Source organism: Crinia signifera, chromosome 6 (genome assembly GCF_055691185.1).
Source record: "Crinia signifera chromosome 6, ASM5569118v1, whole genome shotgun sequence".
NCBI classification, from domain to species: Eukaryota; Metazoa; Chordata; class Amphibia; order Anura; family Myobatrachidae; genus Crinia; species Crinia signifera.
Genome location: NC_139222.1, coordinates 8199893 through 8222841, shown reverse-complemented (window position 1 = coordinate 8222841; position 22949 = coordinate 8199893). Strand labels below are relative to the sequence as shown.

Sequence of the window (22949 nt, the reverse complement as noted above, 5' to 3'; positions counted from 1 at the left end):
CAAAAATGTCTGCTGCAAAGGAGGAGACTGCTCCTACTGGACCTCTAGCATCTGTCAGGGAAGAGCTTATTAAGGATGGTTGACATAAAGTGTGATGGTGCAAGTGACCATCGATGGCAGCATACTATGCAATGGATGACCATCAATGGTATCACTATTGATGGTCATTCCTTTGCTACGGCTAACTGGCTTGTGGGCCAATCAGAACCTGGGGGTGGGAAGTCTACGCTCCGTGTCCTGGTACCTTGGGGGTAAAAAAAAAAGGTTTAAAAAAACCCTATTCCGTTATACTGTGCCATTGATTTAGAGAAACCATCTGGCTCTTCTCCCATCGATGGCAAAGATATTCTACATCGACCATAAAACATCAATGATTATGTATCATCGATGGTTGATAGCCATCTACTGTTTATATCATTACCCGGTTCGCAGAAAACCTAGGGCTCATGGGAGCATGAAACCCCTAGCAATGAGCATTAAACCCTTGGCAATGGGCAGGAAACCCCTGACAATGAACATTAAACCCATGACAACGAGCACGAAACCCAAGGCAACGAGCACATATCCTCTGGCAACGAGTATGTAGGTAGACATTATAATTGGTGAGGTGGGGGTGGAGCACCAGAAACTGTTGTGGCATGGATGAGGGTCACCAAATTTCTATCATGAAACTGTAACACATTATAGGAGCCCAAACGTGATGTTACAAACTCCTGCTGCCAGTAACAGCAATGTCTCCTCTTCTAGAAGGAAACTACGTCACTTCCTGTCTGTGCGTTCCACAAGAACTTTTCCTAGGCAACAGCGGTAACGCTGGATGATATCTGGGGAAGGGAAGTCCAAACCACGCCCCCACATGTCTCCGCCCTCTCCTATCTCCGCCGGCTCAGCTCAGCGCTCTAGTAGTCTCTCGCCGACCAATAAGGAGCGTGTGACGTCACTCCTTGCTAGAGCGAGAACTACCTGGAGCAGAGACACTCCGGGGCCGCCATTTTCTTGTGGCACATGCCGCTTCTCCTGGTACCGGGTCCCGAAGATGGAGCGCTTTCTACCGCCATAAAGGAGTGCTCATTCTGTATGCACCGGCCACATCGCCGGGTGACGATCTGATCGTACCATGGCGGTGACCGCTAGGGCTTACTACTTTCTCACCAGAGCGGCGGCGGCCATTTTGCATTCTCTTCCTATCGCCGCGATAACCCGTGTCGTATCGCCGCAATTTACCATGTCAGTACTTATCCGGTGCAAAGGTCGCGCATGCGCAGCCGGCGCTGTGTGCACCCTGACCTGTACTCTCAGGGTCCGGTCACTGGTGTGGAGGGGATTCAGGGGGTCTGACACAGTCTCCTTCATTGTGGAGGGGTAAGATGGTCATCTGCAACCTGTGTGATGTCATAGGGGGGCTCAGGGGGTCTTCTGCAGCCTCTGTGATGTCAGAGGGGGGGGGGACCTGTGTGACATTTAAAGGGTTACTTCTATAATTATGGTGCAATAATTAAATGTCCTGCTTATGTTAGAGCCAAAGTTTTAATACTTCTCATCAACATTCATTTATTTCTTACAAATTTAATTCATAGCTGCCTACCCTCCTGCATTCTGCAGGAGACTCCCTGAAATAGCAGCAATCTCCCTCTCTCCCTCATTAGTCTATCAATCTCCCTCATTTCACCTAGCCCACATTACACTGTTACATCATAGTTACCTCCCCTCCTGCATTCTGCAGGAGACTCCCTGAAATAGCAGCAATCTCCCTCTCTCCCTCATTAGTCTATCAATCTCCCTCATTTCACCTAGCCCACATTACACTGTTACATCATAGTTACCTCCCCTCCTGCATTCTGCAGGAGACTCCCTGAAATAGCAGAAATCTCCCTCTCTCCCTCATTAGTCTAGCAATCTTCCTCATGTCACCTAGCCCACATTACACTGTTACATCATAGTTACCTCCCCTCCTGTATTCTGCAGGAGACTCCCTGAAATAGCAGCAATCTCCCTCTCTCCCTCATTAGTCTAACAATCTCCCTCATGTCACCTAGCCCACATAACACTGTTACATCATAGTTACCTCCCCTCCTGCATTCTGCAGGAGACTCCCTGAAATAACAGCAATCTCCCTCTCTCCCTCATTAGTCTAGCAATCTTCCTCATGTCACCTAGCCCACATTACACTGTTACATTTTTTTGGGGGGAAAAGGAATGAGAGACAGATAAATTTACATTGAATCATCGGTACAATTTCCCAGCACTTTACCAAGTATAGTGGGGTAGATTTATTATAGCGGCGCCTATCGCGCCGCTATAACAGTTCCTGCTTCGCCTCATTAGCGAGGTGAAGCAGGAGGGGACACCGACAAGATCTATTAAGATCTTGCCGCCGAAGTGGGGGAGCGCTAACTCCCCCCTCCGGCGATGTCCCTCCTGGAGACAGCGCATCAGTTAATACTGATGCGCCATCTCCTTCCCCCCCCGGCCGGCTCACTGCGCATGCGCGGGATCTCGTTAGTCTCGCGAGATCCCAGCGCAGCTCAGCCCCAGCAGCAGGGACAGCGCTGTCCCTGCTGTGGGCATAGGGCATCGCCGCCTGCAGCTGTCGAAGTCGACAGCTGCAGGCGGCGGAACAGTCAGCGATGCTGACCGTTCATAAATCTGGCAGGAGGCAGGGGCGCAGTGCAAAATATCGCCCCTGCGCTATGCCTCCTGCCCCACACCGCCGGCGTTAGAGTAAACGCTCGGCGGGTGTGATAGATCAGGGGAAGCGCTATCCCCTGCTATAACGCACGGGGATAGCGCAGATTCCCCTGATCGCCTAGTAATAAATCTACCCCACAATCTCTTACTAACTGCTTTGGGGCTCATCTACATTTGGATAGAAGTCATTTTACAAGATTCCACTCAGATGTAGCAGTACACACCCACGCTTCTGGGTGCCACGTTCACAATCTCTTTTCACAATCTTTCCATATATGGAACTAGCCACGCCCTTTGGGAGGAACATGACACACCCCCTCAATGAGGCGCTTTGCAAAATTCTACTATCAACTATAATCTCCCTGAAACTAGTTTTCAAAAGTAGGCAAGTATGGTTTAATTGTTAGCACCCTTGGATTCATCGAGATTATTTTTGTTAAATAATAAAAATAATAATTTATTCTATTTAATATAATAATAAATTATTAATGTGTTATTTTAATAATAATAATAATAATAATAAATAAATACATTATATAAATATATCCTTTTTTATTATCATGAACGTGCCATTATTCTTACTGGAACGAAAGGCAACGTAAGCTTTTAAAATTACCGCTGCACCTATCTATACATTTTATTAAACTGCTTTAAAATATATTCTGTATTTTATTATAACCTTTTTTTTTTTACCTTCTTTTTATAGGACTGTCATAATCTGTATCCATGTCCAAGTGTTAACACATTTCAGAAAAGGTAAGACTTTTTTTTTTTCTTAAAATTTTTTTTTTTTTTTTTTTTTAAGATTTTACATTTAATTTTAGTTATTTGGCAGTTTAAAATCTGACCTGCTCTTAATTTATATAAAATTTAGTATTGAAATTATAGTACCCCTATTGTCACCCATATTGTAGGTACTAAGTTAGAGCCATATTTACATGCATTTAATTTTAATGTTTTTTTTTTTTTGTAGAGTGAATATATTGTGTTTCCTGTTGCGCATTGTAATATCTAAATTGTGTAATTTTGTGGATTGTTGTTAAAAAAATGTTTTATTTATTTATTTGCATGTCGACCTAATTAATGTAATTTGGAAATTACATAGCGGTGCATACTGTACAATAAAGAAAAAGTGCAACAACAGTTGATAAAAATATATAATTCAAATCTACAATTATTTATCTGTCAATGAAAAGACCAGACACAATTGTCTAAAGAGTGAATAATTGTATTTGATAAAAAATAGTATTTCAAGATTGATAACAGAGATCCCGTACCTGTGTAAGTAGATGTTCAGAATTACGAGGGGGGATCAAAATGTGTTAAGAATGAAGACGAAAATTTTTCACTACATTTTTTTTATTTTTTTTTTAACATTATCTCCTTTCACGGCAATACACTTTTCCCAACGTCCCTGCCATTTCTTTAAACCCTCTAAAAAAATATGATTTGTCACGTAGGCTTCTGTCTTGACGATGACCTCCTCATTTGAGCTAAAAAAAAATCCCGCGAGCCACGTTTTCAGGTTAGGGAACAGAAAGAAGTCGCAGGGAGCCAAGTGGGGCGAGTACAGTGGATGCGGCAACAATTCATAGCGCAATTCATGCAATTTGGCAGCAACAATTCTGGTTGAGGTAGCTGGCGCTTTGTCGTGGTAGGGGTTAAAAAAAACTAACCTATGAATCAATCTGAGATTTGGTATGGCGTTGTTTCAAAGATGGTAGTGCACGATAGTAAATACCAACAGCAACGCCACCTGTCTTTATAGGTACTTATTGATCCACCCTTGTATATTAGGTGTGGTTTTTATTTTCACAAGTGTGAAATGCTCATGATTGCAAAAAGCGAGGGAGCTTGTTCCAATGAAGGAGGGCAGCGTGAGCAAAATCTTAGATACGCACATAGAACTAGGGTAGAGGAGAAGAGCCGGTCATTGGCTGACCGTGGTGGGCGGGAGGGAGTGTGTAGGGAGATGAGGTTGGAGATGGAGGGATCAATGCAGTTAGAGAGGGCCTTGTATGTGAGTGTGAAGAGGATTCTCTAGGGGTAAGGCAGCCGGTGCTGATTGAAGGGGAAGAAGAGCGGTGGGACCAGAAGATAAGTCTAGCTGCCAAGTTGAAGAATGGAGGGGAGGGAGCTTGTAGTGCAGGAGGCCAGTGAGGAGACTGTTGTGATAGGCGAGCCGTGAGATGACCAGATAAGTACTTTGGAAGAGGAATGACCTGATGCGTAGCTGGAACCGACAGGACTGCGCCAGAGATGAGGTAGATGATGGTGTTGTCAATGGTGATGGGAGATATAGGGGGTGGGGTAGAGATTCTAGATGGGGGACCGATGAGTTCAGTTTTGTTCTTGAAAAATGTTCATACATCCAGGAGGAGATGGTGGAGAGGAAGCTGGATACGAGAGAGGGCAGATGGGCTCATTCAGAATCGCTTGTTGCGGACAGCGCTAAGCGAGCCTTTTCTGAATCAGGCCCAGAGAGTGAGAGGTCTTCAATATTTGGGGGGGTCATTGGCATAGAATTGGTATTGAAGGCCCAAGGAGCTTATAAGTGTACCCAAAGAAAGAGGAGGGGGCCTAGGATAGAGCCCAGGGGGAATGGGGTGAAGAAGTGGAGATGGAGGCAAAAAAAGAGGAGCAGCGGTTACTGAGGTAAGAGGTGAACCAGGCCAGAACAGTGCTAGAGAGGCCAATGGTATGGAGGAGTAGAGCATTACCCTCAGTGATGAATGCAGTAGGGAGGTCCAGCAGCATGAGAAGTGACTGTTTGATTTGGCCGAAAGCAGGTCATTGGTGACGTTAACCAGTGCAGCTTGGAGTGTAGTGGAGTGGGTGAAAGACTGAAGAGGATCGAGGATTGAGTTTTCAGAGAGCTAGCAGGTGAGACAACGGTATAAAAGCCACTCAAGTAGTTTGGAGGCGAACAGCGCAGTAGATATTTTTTCAACAAAGGGGGCCTACATTATTAGGCAGGCGGTTATGGCTGATTGATGTGTGTGTGTGTGTGTGTGTATATATATGAATCTCAAGGTCTTCTTGTACTAGTATATCATTTTTTTTTATCTGATTTTTGTAAAGGTTAAAACCTTTCTTTCGTTGTTCCTATGAATGCAGAAGATGTACTCCTATAGTAGCAGTGGGGAAGACACAGGAACACAAGAGCTCCATCCTTCCAAGAAAAGTCGAAAACTTCCAGACAAAACCGATGGGAAACCTCCCGATGATAAGCGGAGGCGGTCAAAGCGATTCACCACTGCCGAAAATGCCGCCTTAGTTGACGGGGTAATACAGCACTATAACCAGCTATTTGGCCGATGTCACGTCACCACCGGGGGCAAGGAGGCTATCTGGCAGCAGATAGCGGACACTGTAAATGCAGTCGGAGTCTGTCGGCGGCGGGGAGATGTGTGCAAGAAAAGGTTCAATGATTGCAAAGGCACCGTGAAGAAGAAGCTCTCCCTCATCCAGCACCCTGTCAAGGGATCGGGGCCTCCGGTGCACGTTGAACTGTTGGAGTGGGAGAAGAAATTGCGGGACCATTTCTCTCCTGAGGCTGTGACCGGGGTCTCTTCCGGCCTTGATACTGGTGCGGAGTCGACACTGCGTAGATTTGGTAGGATTTATATTGTGTTCATTATTAAGATTCTAGTTGGGATCTCGGTTGTCAGAAGACCGATATTGTCATCTCAATGTCAGAATTTCTATTGATGTTGGGATTGTCAACAGTATTTTGGACCTGTTGGCATCCTGATTGCCGGTATACAGAACACATACAGAATGAAATTATATTTTATTTTATAACAGGTACTGAAGACATCAGTGAATCAAGACCTGGATTACAACTTTTCATGCCATCACGTATGTAATTCATTTGAAGTCTGCTTAAATATTATCTATTAAATTATTTTTATTTAGCAAGCCTTACCTATACAAATGGAAACGCAGCTGGTTAGGCTTTGGGAGGGGAGTGGGGGTTCACGATACTGAAAGGGGACGGTTAGGCTGCGGTGGGGGAGGTCAGGGTTGTGGTGTGTGCATTAGGGTTAGGCTTCATTTGAGGATGTACTGGTTTTGGGGATACCTCATGGAGCATCTATGAGGTTAATCGGAGAGTGTTAGTTATTTCGTAGATGTACCAGGTCTTCCAACAAGGAACATTCATTGATTGGGGTTCCCAATTAGAAGACATGAGGGGCAGGCTGATTGGCATGGGATAGCCCGGCAGGGGAAAGGGTGGGGTGGAGTACTTGAATTGGAATAGGATGGTAATTATTTTTTAATTTAGATTATTTTCATAACCTGATAAGTGGTTTGTTATATTCCTGGTGTTTGATGCTTTTCCCTGCTCTGTTCTGATGGCAGAGAGCAAGTCGCCCAGAACTGACCCACATTGGTCTCTGTCCACGGGGGCGCCTGGTAAGCAGCGCAGATTGGCGTAATACGCACACACACCACTAAGGCTATGGGGACAGGTGTAATACACACACACGCACCACTAAGGCTATGGGGACAGGTGTAATACACACACACGCACCACTAAGGCTATGGGGACAGGTGTAATACACACACACACACCACTAAGGCTATGGGGACAGGTGTAATACACACACACGCACCACTAAGGCTATGGGGACAGGTGTAATACATACACACACACACCACTAAGGCTATGGGGACAGGTGTAATACACACACACCACTAAGGCTATGGGGACAGGTGTAATACACACACACACACACCACTAAGACTATAGGGACAGGTGTAATACACACACACACCACTAAGGCTATGGGGACAGGTGTAATACACACACACCACTAAGGCTATGGGGACAGGTGTAATACACACACACCACTAAGGCTATGGGGACAGGTGTAATACACACACACCACTAAGGCTATGGGGACAGGTGTAATACACACACACACACCACTAAGGCTATGGGGACAGGTGTAATACACACACCACTAAGACTATGGGGACAGGTGTAATACACACACACACACACACACACACCACTAAGACTATGGGGACAGGTGTAACACACACACACACACACACACACACCACTAAGGCTATGGGGACAGGTGCTCAGCGCTGTGAGGCAGTAATGCTAACCATTACACCATCCGTACTGCCCGTATATATAACACATGTTGGGAATGGAACCCATGACCTCAGCGCTGTGAGGCAGTAATGTAACCATTACACCATCCGTACTGCCCCGTTTATATAACACATGGTGGGGATAGAACCCATGACCTCAGTGCTGTGAGGCAGTAATGCTAACCATTACACCATCCGTACTGCCCGTATATATAACACATGTTGGGAATGGAACCCATGACCTCAGCGCTGTGAGGCAGTAATGTAACCATTACACCGTCCGTACTGCCCGTATATATAACACATGGTGAGGATAGAACCCATGACCTCAGCGCTGTGAGGCAGTAATGCTAACCATTACACCATCCGTACTGCCCGTATATATAACACATGGTGGGAATAGAACCCATGACCTCAGCGCTGTGAGGCAGTAATATAACCATTACACCGTCCGTACTGCCCCGTATATATAACACATGGTGGGGATAGAACCCATGACCTCAGTGCTGTGAGGCAGTAATGCTAACCATTACACCGTCCGTACTGCCCCGTATATATAACACATGGTGGGGATAGAACCCATGACCTCAGCGCTGTGAGGCAGTAATGCTAACCATTACACCATCCGTACTGCCCGTATATATAACACATGTTGGGAATAGAACCCATGACCTCAGCGCTATGAGGCAGTAATGTAACCATTACACCGTCCGTACTGCCCGTATATATAACACATGGTGGGGATAGAACCCATGACCTCAGTGCTGTGAGGCAGTAATGCTAACCATTACACCGTCCATACTGCCCCGTATATATAACACATGGTGGGGATAGAACCCATGACCTCAGCGCTGTGAGGCAGTAATGCTAACCATTACACCCTCCATACTGCCCCGTGTATATATAACACATGTTGGGAATAGAACCCATGACCTCAGCGCTGTGAGGCAGTAATGCTAACCATTACACCATCCGTACTGCCCGTATATATAACACATGTTGGGAATGGAACCCATGACCTCAGCGCTGTGAGGCAGTAATGTAACCATTACACCGTCCGTACTGCCCGTATATATATAACACATGGTGGGGATAGAACCCATGACCTCAGCGCTGTGAGGCAGTAATGCTAACCATTACACCATCCGTACTGCCCGTATATATAACACATGGTGGGAATAGAACCCATGACCTCAGCGCTGTGAGGCAGTAATGTAACCATTACACCGTCCGTACTGCCCCGTATATATAACACATGGTGGGGATAGAACCCATGACCTCAGTGCTGTGAGGCAGTAATGCTAACCATTACACCATCCGTACTGCCCGTATATATAACACATGTTGGGAATAGAACCCATGACCTCAGCGCTGTGAGGCAGTAATGTAACCATTACACCGTCCGTACTGCCCGTATATATAACACATGGTGGGGATAGAACCCATGACCTCAGTGCTGTGAGGCAGTAATGCTAACCATTACACCGTCCATACTGCCCCGTATATATAACACATGGTGGGGATAGAACCCATGACCTCAGCGCTGTGAGGCAGTAATGCTAACCATTACACCGTCCGTACTGCCCCGTATATATATAACACATGGTGGGGATAGAACCCATGACCTCAGCGATGTGAGGCAGTAATGCTACCATTACACCATCCGTACTGCACCGTGTATATAACACATGGTAATAGAACCCATGACCTCAGTGCTGTGAGGCAGTAATGTAACCATTACACCATCCGTACTGCCCCGTATATATAACACATGGTGGGGATAGAACCCATGACCTCAGCGCTGTGAGGCAGTAATGTAACCATTACACCATCCGTACTGCCCCGTATATATAACACATGGTGGGAATAGAACCCATGACCTCAGTGCTGTGAGGCAGTAATACTAACCATTACACCATCCGTACTGCCCTGTAAATATAACACATGGTGGGGATAGAACCCATGACCTCAGCGCTGTGAGGCAGTAATGTAACCATGACACCATCAGTGCTGCCCCGTATATATAACACATGGTGGGGATAGAACCCATGACCTCAGCGCTGTGAGGCAGTAATGTAACCATTACACCGTCCGTACTGCACCGTATATATAACACATGGTGGGGATAGAACCCATGACCTCAGTGCTGTGAGGCAGTAATACTAACCATTACACCGTCCGTACTGCCCCGTATATATATAACACATGGTGGGGATAGAACCCATGACCTCAGTGCTGTGAGGCAGTAATGTAACCATGACACCATCAGTGCTGCCCCGTATATATATAACACATGGTGGGGATAGAACCCATGACCTCAGTGCTGTGAGGCAGTAATGTAACCATTACACCATCCGTACTGCCCCGTATATATAACACATGGTGGGGATAGAACCCATGACCTCAGTGCTGTGAGGCAGTAATGTAACCATTACACCGTCTGTGCTGCCCATTTAAAATGTTTTTTAATGAAAGAATTGCTACCAAATACCAATAAACCCAAATAAAAGCATGTTTGTCCCGTGGACTTGCCCTTATTCAATTTAAACGGTTCATTTTATTTTACCCGTTAGTCTCTTGTATTCATTTCTATATCCCCTTCTTTTATTAGGGGGGAAACGAAAAAGAAAAGAGAAGCATCTTTTATCTGGTGCGTACAGACCTCCATTTATATTATTTATTTATTTTTACTGAGTATCTTTATTAACCCTTGAGTGCCAACATCTCTGAGAGACACACAAAAATATCCGCTATAAATGCCAGCGTCGCTCACATTTGTTATATGAATTCAAATTAAAAAATTTAAAAAATATTATTATATTTCCTATAATAGGTAAACATTACAGGTCATTATGATTGCTTGGCAAATTTCACACCAGTTTTCTCAAATTCACTTGGCACTGAAAGGGTAAAGAAATTTTGCATGATTATGCCAAATTAACTGGCTATTTTTGGAATTTATTTTATTTTACACATTCAAATCTAAAAGGTGTGTAGTTGTGGGTCGATTCACTCGTTAATTTTACATTTGACAGGAACCTTGGCAGCTTTTCAGGAGTACCCAATCCTAAACTCTACAGGCCATACAGATGTTCCCATAAGACTAGGCCTAAAGCCATCGGAGCCTGAAATGCCAACAGAGGACAAGTCGCACCCAGCGTTCCAAGTCCAAGGTAGCGTTTTTGATTTACGTATTAACCGTCAAGTATAATAATTGATTAATTACATTTAGGTTCTATCAATCATTTGTTGTGTCACAGTATGCTTTATATTATCTATATACTATTCTTTTATTAATATTTATTGATCGAAATAGAACTACCACTGTATCTATACAGGTTTTATTTTTTTACCTTTTTATTATTATTATTTTTACTATTACATTTTTCTGAAACCATAAAGAATCAGACTGTTTGTTTAATAAATGTTTTTCAATAGCTGTAAAATTTTATTTCAATTTAAAAAAAAATATTTTTCATTTCCTTACCTTCTATAACAGAAAGCAGAATATATATTACAGGCTGTAACCATAAATCCCAAAAGCTATTGATAAATAGCTTGCAGGAAAATCGTAAATCTTGAATGTGATTAATCGTATTGATTACTTTTAACCCTTTGAGTGCCAGGTGGTTTTGTCAAATTAGGTGTGAAAATTGGCACGCGAAATTTTATTCATCATAGTGACCTGTAATGTTACCTTATATATAGGAAATATCTTTTTTCACACACCATTTGAATTTATATAACCAATGTGAGCGACGCTGGCATTTTTAGCTGACATCGCTCAGATGTTGGCACACAAAGGGTTAAGTTTTCTTATCACTCTTATGTCACATTATGCTTCTATGTCTATATTTACTGTTATATCAATATTTAGTGGTTGAAATCTATTTTAGAAATATAACTACCACTGTAACAATAAATGTTGTTGTTTTTTTTGCACAATAAAGAATCAAACTGTTTATAAATGATTTTCTTTCAGTAGTTAGGTCATTTTATTTTCTTCATTTCAAGAGGGGCGTGCCATCTGCTACCACCGTTTCCGACGTGAGAAATAGCAGCGGCTCCCTATTCAATGTCTTTAGCGACCGCATTGATGCGGGATTACGGCAGAACAAGCCGTCGGGCCCATTCTTCCGATAACGGGCGTGGATTGTCGCGATCCCAGCCGCAGATCGCCAATCCACGCCACGCCCCCTTTTCACCGAGCAGCAGGCGGGACATTGAATCCCGCCTAGGGAAGCCGATCCCGTGGCAATTTTTCAATAATCCTGGGATTCAGGATCCCAGATTGCGTACCCCCCCCCCCCCCCAAGTCTTCTACAACAGAAATCAGAAGAAATAAACTAAAAAGCCTTGAAACGTATTTCAGCTGAGCTGGCACCCGGAGCAATTAATCAAGTTACAGGGAGAGCCGGAAATCTCCGTAACTTATACATCATAAAAAACAATTCAGAAAACTACTTACAGTTATAAATTGTATTTTTAGAAAAATCCAGAAAGAGAAACGTCTGTAATTATACAATTGTATCTAATGTATTCTTCAGGTATTCCAGAAACTGTAGCACCGCCAATCTCTAACTCCGTCGGGGCCGATTTCATGGTGTCAGTGGCCATAGGTCCTGAAGGTAACCGCTTGTTTTTGTAAACTACAATGTAAAAAACATTTATTAAAAAAAAATTTTCTCTGGCTACAGTTGAGGTGGGGAAGGGACTGCGGAATCGTGATGCACTGGTGCTCGATGATGACACTGAACACCAGACAATAAGCCTCAGGCGGTCCAGAGACTGGGGGAAGTTATCCTGCATTACATTAATTCAAAGGCACCTTTATTACGATAGTGGAAATCTCTTAGTTCAAATAACACACCCATTGAAGATTTACAGTTTGCTGATCACCTGTGTCCATCTGACAATATTACTTTCTTTTAATAAAAAAAATGACTGTTCCATAGAGGAGAAAATGGCAGTACACATGCCCGGTCTACTGCATATTGGCACAAACACATATTGGAATGCCAATGCCATAATTGGAAAGGGGAGCCCCGTTTTTAAAATGCTCTGCCCACTTTGTGGTATTGTCTGACATAATGCTTCATTCCAACTCCATGTCCTTTACTTCATGCATCATTTTACTTCATGCCAATTGTGTAAGCCTCTACTGCCAGAGGTATAAGACCTGGCAGCATCCTAAGTACTGGTTTGTGTGTCCTACATTAAGCATAAAACAGGCGGCTGTTGTAGGCAGAAGAATCTCATGTTGGCTATCGAGGTCTTACGTAATTGTGCTGAAGTTCCCTAACAAGGATGTAATGCCAAGCTTTACACAGTGGTCACCTCATTTAATGCAATGGATTTTATTTTTATTAAATTTAATTTTTTTTTTTTTAGGCTGAAAATAATGCATTGTCATTTTCCTGTACAGCTTTAATAATGAAATTTAGGTGTTGGAAAATAAATAATAATAATGTCAAAGCCATAATCATAATTTATATTTCGTGTTTATAGAACACAAATCCACCTTTTTGGTTATTCCTTTAATATAAAAATGTTAATGACAAAAAAGAAAAATGTCAAATCAAATCTGTAATATTTGCTTTGTGTAGTTTTTATAAAATTGAAATAATTGCAAATGATTTACTAATTGCAGAGGGAGAATCTCGCAGAGATAATGGAGAGGACCATGAGGTCTTGTCCGCATGTCATTACACATCTGATGAGCTCACTGAACGTTCTGAAGATCACCGTACTCTAGAAGACTACACTTCTCGCCCCTGTCGGGTTTTGCGCCCAGAACAAGAAGACACAATTAGTTCTTCCTCGTCCATGCAAATGAACGTGATGGCGCGAGAACCTGAGCAGAAGGAAACCATTTCAGGTGGAGATCCCAATGCTGCCCCCACCATGGAACAAGTGGACAATCTTTTCAACTCTACATTACATCAGTTTCGAAGCCTTGTAAAAGAGGAGGTGGGAGGTATCCGAAATGAACTGAGAGACCTCCGGGTATCCGTAGAAGATCTGTCGCATCTTCACGAACAGAACCAGAGGAACATAGCGACTTCTTTTCTGGTTATGGCCGAGTCTTTAAAGGCAATATCCCAAAGCCAGAAGGAGATGTTGTCGTTTCAAAGGCAAATGTTAGATGTCATCCGCTGCACGGGGCAACCTCCGACATCTGTACCACCCAAGGAAGACAACGAGAACGAAAGTAAGGGTGGGGCTGCAGGATCAACGTCCTCACTTGCCAGCCCTACAACGACCCCTGAAATGTCACCTAGAATGAAACGGAGCATCAAAACACCGCATCGCTACAAACAGCATTAAGGCCAGATAACAGAAGCTGGTGTTTAAAAATAATATTTCAATGAAATAATATTTCTATTAGGTATCGGTAATGATAATGTATCATTTTACATTTTTTTTTCCTGTGTGGCCAAAACCAAAGTATGAACTGAACATTTAAGTTAATTTATGAAGGAGACTTAACTATATATATTTTTTTTTAGACGTGAAACCTTTGTTTGTGTGTGTGTATGTATATATATATATATATATATATATATATATATATACAGGGGGGTAGACAGGCGGCACTCTCTCGGATTTGCAATAAAACAACACCAACAAGCAGGTGGGATAGTCGACGTTTCGGAAGTCACTCCTTTATCAAGACAAGAACAAATAACCACAGAAATGTACATACCTATGTACCCCATGTCAGCGTGCACCGTCCAATCCAGGCTCCACCGGTGGACGGTGCACGCTGACATGGGGTACATAGGTATGTACATTTCTGTGGTTATTTGTTCTTGTCTTGATAAAGGAGTGACTTCCGAAACGTCGACTATCCCACCTGCTTGTTGGTGTTGTTTTATTGCAAATCCGAGAGAGTGCCGCCTGTCTACCCCCCTGTACCTGTTTCTTGGTGCCTGCACCCCGGTCCGTTCATCATATATACCTGCTGGAGTGCCGGTCTATTCCCCGCTATATATATATATATATATATATATATATATATATATATATATTCGTCTTTACATATTATTTAAAAAATTATCCATATGGTTTTCTTTTGTAGAACAATATAGGCTTCTTTAAGCCGTAACATCTCATGAAATGTTACTGTAGTAGGCAAACACTGTGAATCCCATGGAACCTGATGTTGACCTTTTAATAAATGTGCGTTTTTAGGAATGCTTCATCTGGAAAACCTGGACTGTAATAACCAAGTTGTGGGAACTTTGTTCTGTGGAAAGACCTGAATTTTTTTTTTTTTTTTTTTTAAATCTGTGAAATTTTTAAAAATGTGGACTGATGTCTTTTTTACACTGAAAAACTAGCAGGTTCGTATTCAATATAAACTTCCACTAATTCCTTACCGGGACATGCTAAAAAATACCAGAATATTCATTAAAGTTTACAGAAACTTTTTAATTGTAATAAATATTTTCAGTTCTGTTTTATATTATTTAGCAATAATAACATTTAAAGTTTAGATTGAATTATTTATAGGTGTGGACTGTGTTCTTTGTACATTTTTATGCAGTTTTCATATTGTTATATTTTTACAATACGTTTCAGCTGTAATATATTTTTAATATTGAAAAAATTATCTTTATAGATATTCCATATTTATTTGTTTCTATATTTCTAATAAAAAGCCAAAAATAAAAAATAAATGTTTTTGATTTTTGTTTTATAGCGGTCTTCTTGTTCTATGCTGGTTATACCTGTAACTGCAACATCATAAAAACACTACAAGTCCTATACAAGTGTTACAGTAGGTATAAAGGAGTGTTTAAAGCGTCAGCTCTCTGATGTGATGCAGCCCAATACTGGCATCCATCATTGCCACATGCGTTTTTTTTTTTTTTTTATGTGAATTAAAGTTTTTTTCATATTACCACGTGCTTTTAATGCCCTCATGTGGTGCCTACAAGTACTATATATACATGCAGTATTAGTAAGCCAGCAGCATCCGGATTTTAGTGAAAATATCAAAAAGACTTTAATGCAGGGCCGGCGCCACCACTAGGCAGGACTAGGCATTTGCCTAGGGCGCCGGCCACTGGAGGGCGGTAATGAGCCGCCGAGGAGAGGTACCATAGAGGTACCATAGAAAGCTGGGAGCGGGGAGCAGGTAAGACAGAGGGCTTCCCTCTTCCCCCACCCCGCCTCTGAATCAACGCTGCTCTCCCCCCCCCCTGCAGGAAAGGGGGTGTCAATGCCTAATTTTTCCCAGCATATAATTTCCATAAATATAATAACCATGCCAATAACATTAATATAGTCAGGAATACATAATCATTTTATCCCATAAGCCAGGAAATATTGCATATCAAGTTACACCTTCCAGCATACATGTCATGATTAGTCTCTAAATGTGTAGAATTATATTAGCTGTCAGATTACAGTTATTAGAATTTCATATCATGTTGCACTCATATGTTATAACAAGTTATAAGTTCACAGTAGAGTAGTCACAGGAAAACCAGCATTAGAGATGAAGTCATTAACATTCCCAAACACCAGTGAACCATACAGGATACAGCAAACAAAGGGGCGTGTCTATAAGCTAGTGATACCAGGTGAATGAATGGATTCTCCCCTCCCCCGAGAGTTCTCTTGGAAAGAAAGAGAAAACCACACAGTTAGTGGTGGTTCGAACTTGACGCAGAGAGGATGGGTCTGGCCTCGCCGGGAGGTTCCTTCCATTACATATGGATTTGGATGTGATAAGTAAATATGTATCATCAAACTGAATTGTGCGCCAGGACTAGGATATGATTAATGGACTGGATGTTTAGGAGTATTATGATGCAGAGAGCTACGTGTGAGATATAGGAAAGATGTATTCTAGCTTCAATAATACATAGCCAGGAATGTTGTATTTCATTGTATGAGTAGTATGATGTGTTTCACGGTGGCTACGTATAGCAGCGGTTGGTAGAATAAGGATAGACATGCTTAAATTGGTAGATATAGCCGTGTACGTTTACATGTGGACAAAGTGAGGCCTAAGCCTGCTGCTGCCATGTGGCAAAGCAAAGGCCTAGTTCCTGGATCTTTTGTATGCAAGGAGTGTAAATAGATTCCTTTTGTCTGCTATGTGTCTGGATATTTAAACTAGCCACTGTGTGTCCAAGTGTGGTTGCGGAAAGGCTTTTAAAGTATATTGACTGGCTAGAGTACCTAGATAATCGGATGTAACTGTAAGAAACATGTGCTGTGAGAGTAGTCCACTATTGTCTGGATTCTTTGTATTAAAGTGTGTTCGATGAATGTGCAAGTTATATTCAGGATTGTGAGTATCGCATGATGCAGGTTAGAGGTAATTTGGAGTAAAATGTTTGTGGATAGAAATTATGAATGTACAGGCAGTTTATGTGTGATTGCCAGGCAGCTGTTTGAGCCTGTAGATTGTTAAGGTTCTTTTGTGTGCCATGTGGAGGAATCTAAGATGGCGGAATGCCATGCGGCAGACCAACATGTGTTCTGGCTAAGATGGCCGACAATTAGTTATTATAAAATGGTGGCTGCCTCATAGCCACGCCCCCCCCAGCTCTGTATTCACATTCATATATATATATATATATACATCACTGAGGTTAGCTTTATTTAAGGATGCTGGAATAATAATCGTCTATAAGTATAATACCTGTATTGTTTATTATTATTAGTATTATTTATTATCCATGATACAGTTTCATCTGGTTACACTTATAAATAATATTCATTGATTATAAATCTGGACATTCGCTTATTGGTTGCGTGCGACATGAATAAATTAGATAGACTTTGCATATATAAATAAATGGACTTTCATAGGGGGTATACTTAGCATAGTCACAAATAGTAAAATTCCACCCGGCCGATCCTGTAAGTAACCATACTGACAGCTGTTTCGGTGCTTAAAGATGCGCCTTCATCATGGGCAGAAGTCACTAACCTCTAGGCAGCTCCATATATACCTGTGATAACAACCACATTAATTACACTCGCCTGTCCACGCTGCAATCCCGCCGGCGTCGTCATCAAGGGACCTGCTGTCGGCGCTTGGTTGCCAGGACAACCGAACCACGCTAGATGGATGCCGCTCATAAAACGGAAGTGCGTGATACGGGAGATCGCCATGGCAACCCTGGATACATCCGGGTTTGCAGGACGGACTGGAATATAATGTAAAAAACACTTCCTAATGGCAGCAAAAAATAATATAACCATATACAATAAAGCCTATATTTTAAACATCCATTGGCACAAACAATGTAATCATGTAAAAAGTGTGAAAAAATGCCATCTGCTAGGTACATGGAGCTGCCTAACAGGAGAAGTGAGTAATAAACATACATATAGAAGAAACACAGCAAATGCATGAAAGAAGTAATAATGAAACAAAGAAAAAAAGAAAAATATGAAAAATAAGTATAGGGCATAAACAAATACTAGACCGAAAGAAAATGAAAATAAAATAACTTAAATATTAGACAGTACATATCTATCTATCTCTAATATATATATATATATATATATATATATTTATCTATATATAAACCACACATGGCCGTTTTGGTTAGTTGGACATTTTAAGACCATTTTGGTATTATGATATAGTCCTGTACATCCTTTTATTGATAAGTATTATGTTGTTTAGATGACCTAGTATATTTTTTATTATATTGAATAGATTGTTATTCTATCTAACATCTTCTATGCTACTGGTGGCCTTCTGGGTGCATATTTAGTCTCGTCTCATATCCTCTCCTCCCGACTCATCTTCTTCCCTTATTTTTGGAAATTCTTCTAGCAACTATAGTTTACTGCCTGAAACTGATTATCCAAGAGAAGAAAAGTTTGTCTTAAAGTGGTGCACCTAGAAAAATGATTGACACCAATAAAATGTAACTTTTAATATAGTAAAGAGTTAAAACTGCGAAATATAAGACACATAACATACGATTCAATTCAATCTTCTCTTGTATAATTCAATTTTTTATTTGTGGTTGCACACCCCTCACCTCCAAGAAAGCTATAGCCTGCAATTATTACTAGACTTAATAGGAATTATATAAATATCAATATAGTCATCTTGTGCGATTGTTCCCCACACAGCAGTTGAAACTGATTATCAAAAGTAGGCAAGTAAGTCAGTAACTATAATAATCAATGAAACAGGCAGCATCCGGCTAGTACAAGAATATACACTACTAGTAGTTATAATAATGATTTTTATTATTATAATGGCTATTAGTAGCTATTATTAATTAATATTATAATAATGACTATTAGTAGCTATTATTATTAATAATAAAAATAGCTGACTTCTGGTTTCCGGCGCTCATGTAACCGGGTTGCGGGGAAGGAGAGCTCCGGTACTCACCCACCAGCACACCGCTTCACAGCCATGATCACGGCTCCAAAAAAGGCTCAGGCTGCAGCAGGGTGGAAAGCCGCAGCAGCAGCAGCAGCGCGCCCACTCAGAGAGAAGCCGCATGGAGGGGAAAATGGCCGCTGAACCCGACCAGCACTCCCCAGAGAGGACAGTCAGAGATGCCAGCCTCTCCTGCCCAATCCTTGCCAGCAGATGAAACCCAGTCACAGCCCCTGCTGAAAGACAGCAGTGACAGGTCAGTCCCAAACTCGCCCAGTCCTGAAGCCCTCCCTGATGCTCCAGCTACGTATGCCACTATTGTCAAAGCTATACATGAAACTATGGGGCCAGATAAGGAGCCACAATCAGCCAAACTCAACCCAAGCTGTGTTAGACATAAAATCACAGTTTAAACGGTACTTGTTTCCTAGCACGGCCACAATCGCGGCGTGGAGTTGAGAATATAAAGTGTGGCGAGCGTAGCGAGCCACCGAGCCCGAAGTATGGCGAGGGGACGCGGATACCTGTCAAGCCCACGAGGGGCGTCCCTCGCGGGCTTGACAGGTATCCGCGTCCCCTCGTGGGGCTCGCTGCGCTCGCCACGCTTCGGGCTCGGTGGCTCTCTACGCTCGCCACACTATATATTCTCAACTCCACGCCGACGTGGATAGTAGGGGAATGAAAAGGTCGGAGGACGCGCACCGCCGCCCCTCGAGGGCTCGCTGCGCTTGCCACGCTTCGGGTTCGCGTCAATCGTGGGGGTGGCGGCCACAATGGGGGGCCATTATTTTTTACACACATGCCGGGGCCATAGCCAATGAGAAATGGCCCATATTGGGCCATTTACCTTTTTTTTCTATGTTAAATGTACTCAGTTTCAATGTTAAAATAATTTAACATTGAAACCTATGGACACGATGGACCCGATTTCTCCATAGGCTTCAATGTTAAATTATTTTAACATTGAAGCCTATGGAGAAATCGGGTACATCGCGTCGGTCGCGTCGTGTGCGTTTTGGTATGCACCCGACGCGACCGACGCGATTCTTTCCGACACGACCACCACGATAGAAATCGTGGTGGCCGTGCTAGGAAACAAGTACCGTTTAAACAGCTGTCACAGAGAGTTGTTGGGAAGAAAACTAGAATGGGAGAAGTATTTCAGACCCACAAGTTAAGTTACCGTTGCCCAGCTGCAGAAGGAGCAGTGTAATCTTGTCAATAAAATTGACGAGCTATAAAATAGATCAATGCGAAATAACTTGAGGGTTGTAGGATTAGAGCAGGGGTGGAGAACCTTTTGGGGTCCGCGGCCCATTTACATTGAGGCATAATACCTCGGGGGCCATTTAACAAAAAACTTACAAATCGTCCTGCGGCAGCCGTCCCACGCTCCGGCGGCTGCTGCAGGTTACAAATCGCCAGTCTGTGTGGTCCGGCGGCTGTGCAGGGATTCTCATACAGGGGAAATCTCGCGAGAGGTCGGTAGCTCTCGCGAGATTATCTCTGTATGCGACTCTCTGTGCTGCCGTCGGGCGGGTGTTCAGGCCACACAAACCGGCTCCGGGGGCCATATACGGCCAGGGGGCCAGAGGTTCCCCACCGCTGGATTAGAGGAATCTCTTAAAGGGCCGGAGCTGTATATCTTCTTGCAAGATACTGTACCTGAACTTTTGCTGATTCAGGACTCTTGTACAGCCATGGTCATAGAGAGGGCCCATAGGCTTGGTCCTATTAAAAGTGCTACATCTGGCCGACTAAGAGTAATTATTTTCCGCTGCTTGAATTACATTCCTAAGGACACACTATGGCAAGCCTCGAGACGCCATCATGATTTAACCTGGAACGGATCGAAACTTAAGGTGCCCATGCACGTACTGTTTACCCAGTACTTTTTGTGCTAAATCGCATTGCATTGCATGCGTTGTGCATGCAATGTGCGTGCAATGCGATCAAAAGACAGTATAAAAAGTATGTGCAGCACATACTTTTTTGTACTGTGCGATGAGGTGCCGCAGGAGCGCGCACCTCATCGCATAGCATCACACCGGGAAAATCGGTGCGTGTATGGGCACCTTTAGACTGTTTCTGGATTTTTCCTCTGAGGTTACAAGGGCCCGCAAGGCTTTCTCTCCACTCTGCACGCAGCTATTCAAGGTTTTTTATGTAGTGTAATAATAAAGCGCTATAGGGCGCTAAGAATAATGTACCTTACGACACTAATGCTTTAAAAAAAAAAAATTTTATACACTACTGGGTTTGAATGACCCTTGTAACGGTTTCTCGATTCTTTCCCCATCTTTCTTTCCCTCGTGTGTCATGTCCGTTGTATGTTTATATGTATCTAATTATCATGTGTCGGTATATCAAGCTCTTTGCTCACATGTCGCATGGCTGGCCTGGAAATTGGCTGTGGGAGGGATTAACTCCCCAATCAAAAGAAAGAGAATATTAGAATATCTTAATAATTATCTCTAGACGTGGTGATGTCTCAGGAGACGCACCTAGTTCCACAGGAGGTGTTAAAATTGAAGGAAAAAGAGAGGTCTTTGGACATTTTTAATACTGTTACCCTTTACATATCAACGTTTGTATGCCGGAAGAAATGACAGAACAAAGGCTTTTGTGAGATGGACTTTATATGGCCCAGTACTTACTACATCGCAGACGGACAACATACTCACGGATAAACTGATTCCCCTGATACAGTATATTGATATTTTGTAATAACAATACCAATGTGTACGCTGGTTTCTACATCAATGTTTATTATAATGTATTTCCCGGAAAACTTACTTACTAAAAGCATTTATGATATCAATAATAGCCATAATAATAATATTAATAATAATAATATAATGGATATTCAAAAATATAAAGGCTTTTAGTAGCTATTATTATTAACCCCTTGAGTGGTACGCCCGGAGATTTTCCGGGCTTAGCTACACTCCCGGAAAATCGTGTCGTCGCGGCTCAGGGGGACTCGGGAGCGCTCAGGCACCCGAGTCCTCCCGAGCCACCGCGAACATCCCCCAGCCTGCCGCCGACGTCACTGCTGAATGTGACATACGGCCGGCTAAGACAGCGGGGGCAGCAGTGGCAGCTCCGGCGTACTAACGCGGGAGCAGAGGTGAGGGAGGGGGCTTCCAAATTCCTGTGGTGGGTTTTTCTGGGGCAGGAAGACCTGCCCTGGTAGGTTTGTCCTGCCCCAGCAAAACCCACCACTCAAGGGGTTAATAGTTCTCAATTATTATAATCAGTGGCGTAACAATAGAGGGTGCAGTTGCTATGGGGTCCGGCGGCTCGGGGGGCCCCAGGCCAAGCTAGCACCTTAAAGTGGGAAAATTGAAAGGTACATAGCAGCACCTGTAAGGAGGGTAATTAATAGGTTGGCGGGCGCACCTGCAAGGAAGGGGGGGGGGGGTGAAGTAGTAGGCACACCGCACTATCTATACTGGGAGGGGGGGGCTATCCTGCTCTCTTTCCCCTGACCCTCTTTCTTTTCTCCCCTGCTCTTTCCTCTTGCACCTCTCTCTCAACCCAATCTCTCACTCCACCTCTGTCTCTCTCTGCCCCATGTCTTTCTCCTCTCTCCTCCCCATGCTTCCCCCCCCTCTCTCTCTCTGTCTCCCATCCTTCTCTCTACTTGTGCTCTCTCTTGGACACCCTCTCTCTCTAGCCATGTCTCTCCCCAACAACATCTCTCTCTCGCCCTGTCTCTCGCTGAAAGCTGTCTCGCTGATATGCTCTCACCCAGTCTCTCGCTGATGCGCTATCT

The 22949-nt window shown here is 43.1% G+C and overlaps 1 protein-coding gene across 3 annotated transcripts; it reads left to right on the top strand.

Moving 5' to 3' along the window:
• The first annotated feature begins 909 nt into the window (after positions 1 to 909).
• LOC146009960 (uncharacterized) lies at positions 910 to 14396 on the top strand. 3 transcript variants are annotated; one of them, XM_083150640.1, is made up of 9 exons: positions 910 to 1362; positions 3395 to 3444; positions 5770 to 6304; positions 6496 to 6549; positions 7054 to 7107; positions 10409 to 10447; positions 10833 to 10970; positions 12345 to 12425; positions 13448 to 14396. In XM_083150640.1, the coding sequence occupies exons 3-9, from the start codon at positions 5800 to 5802 to the stop codon at positions 14122 to 14124; spliced, it is 1548 nt and encodes a 515-aa protein (XP_083006766.1). In that variant the 5' UTR covers positions 910 to 1362; positions 3395 to 3444; positions 5770 to 5799; the 3' UTR covers positions 14125 to 14396. The 3 variants fall into 3 exon arrangements, with proteins under 3 accessions (XP_083006766.1, XP_083006769.1, XP_083006768.1); XM_083150642.1 differs by having other exon boundaries at positions 912 to 1362; positions 5806 to 6304; XM_083150643.1 differs by lacking the exon at positions 7054 to 7107.
• Positions 14397 to 22949: the final 8553 nt, after the last annotated feature.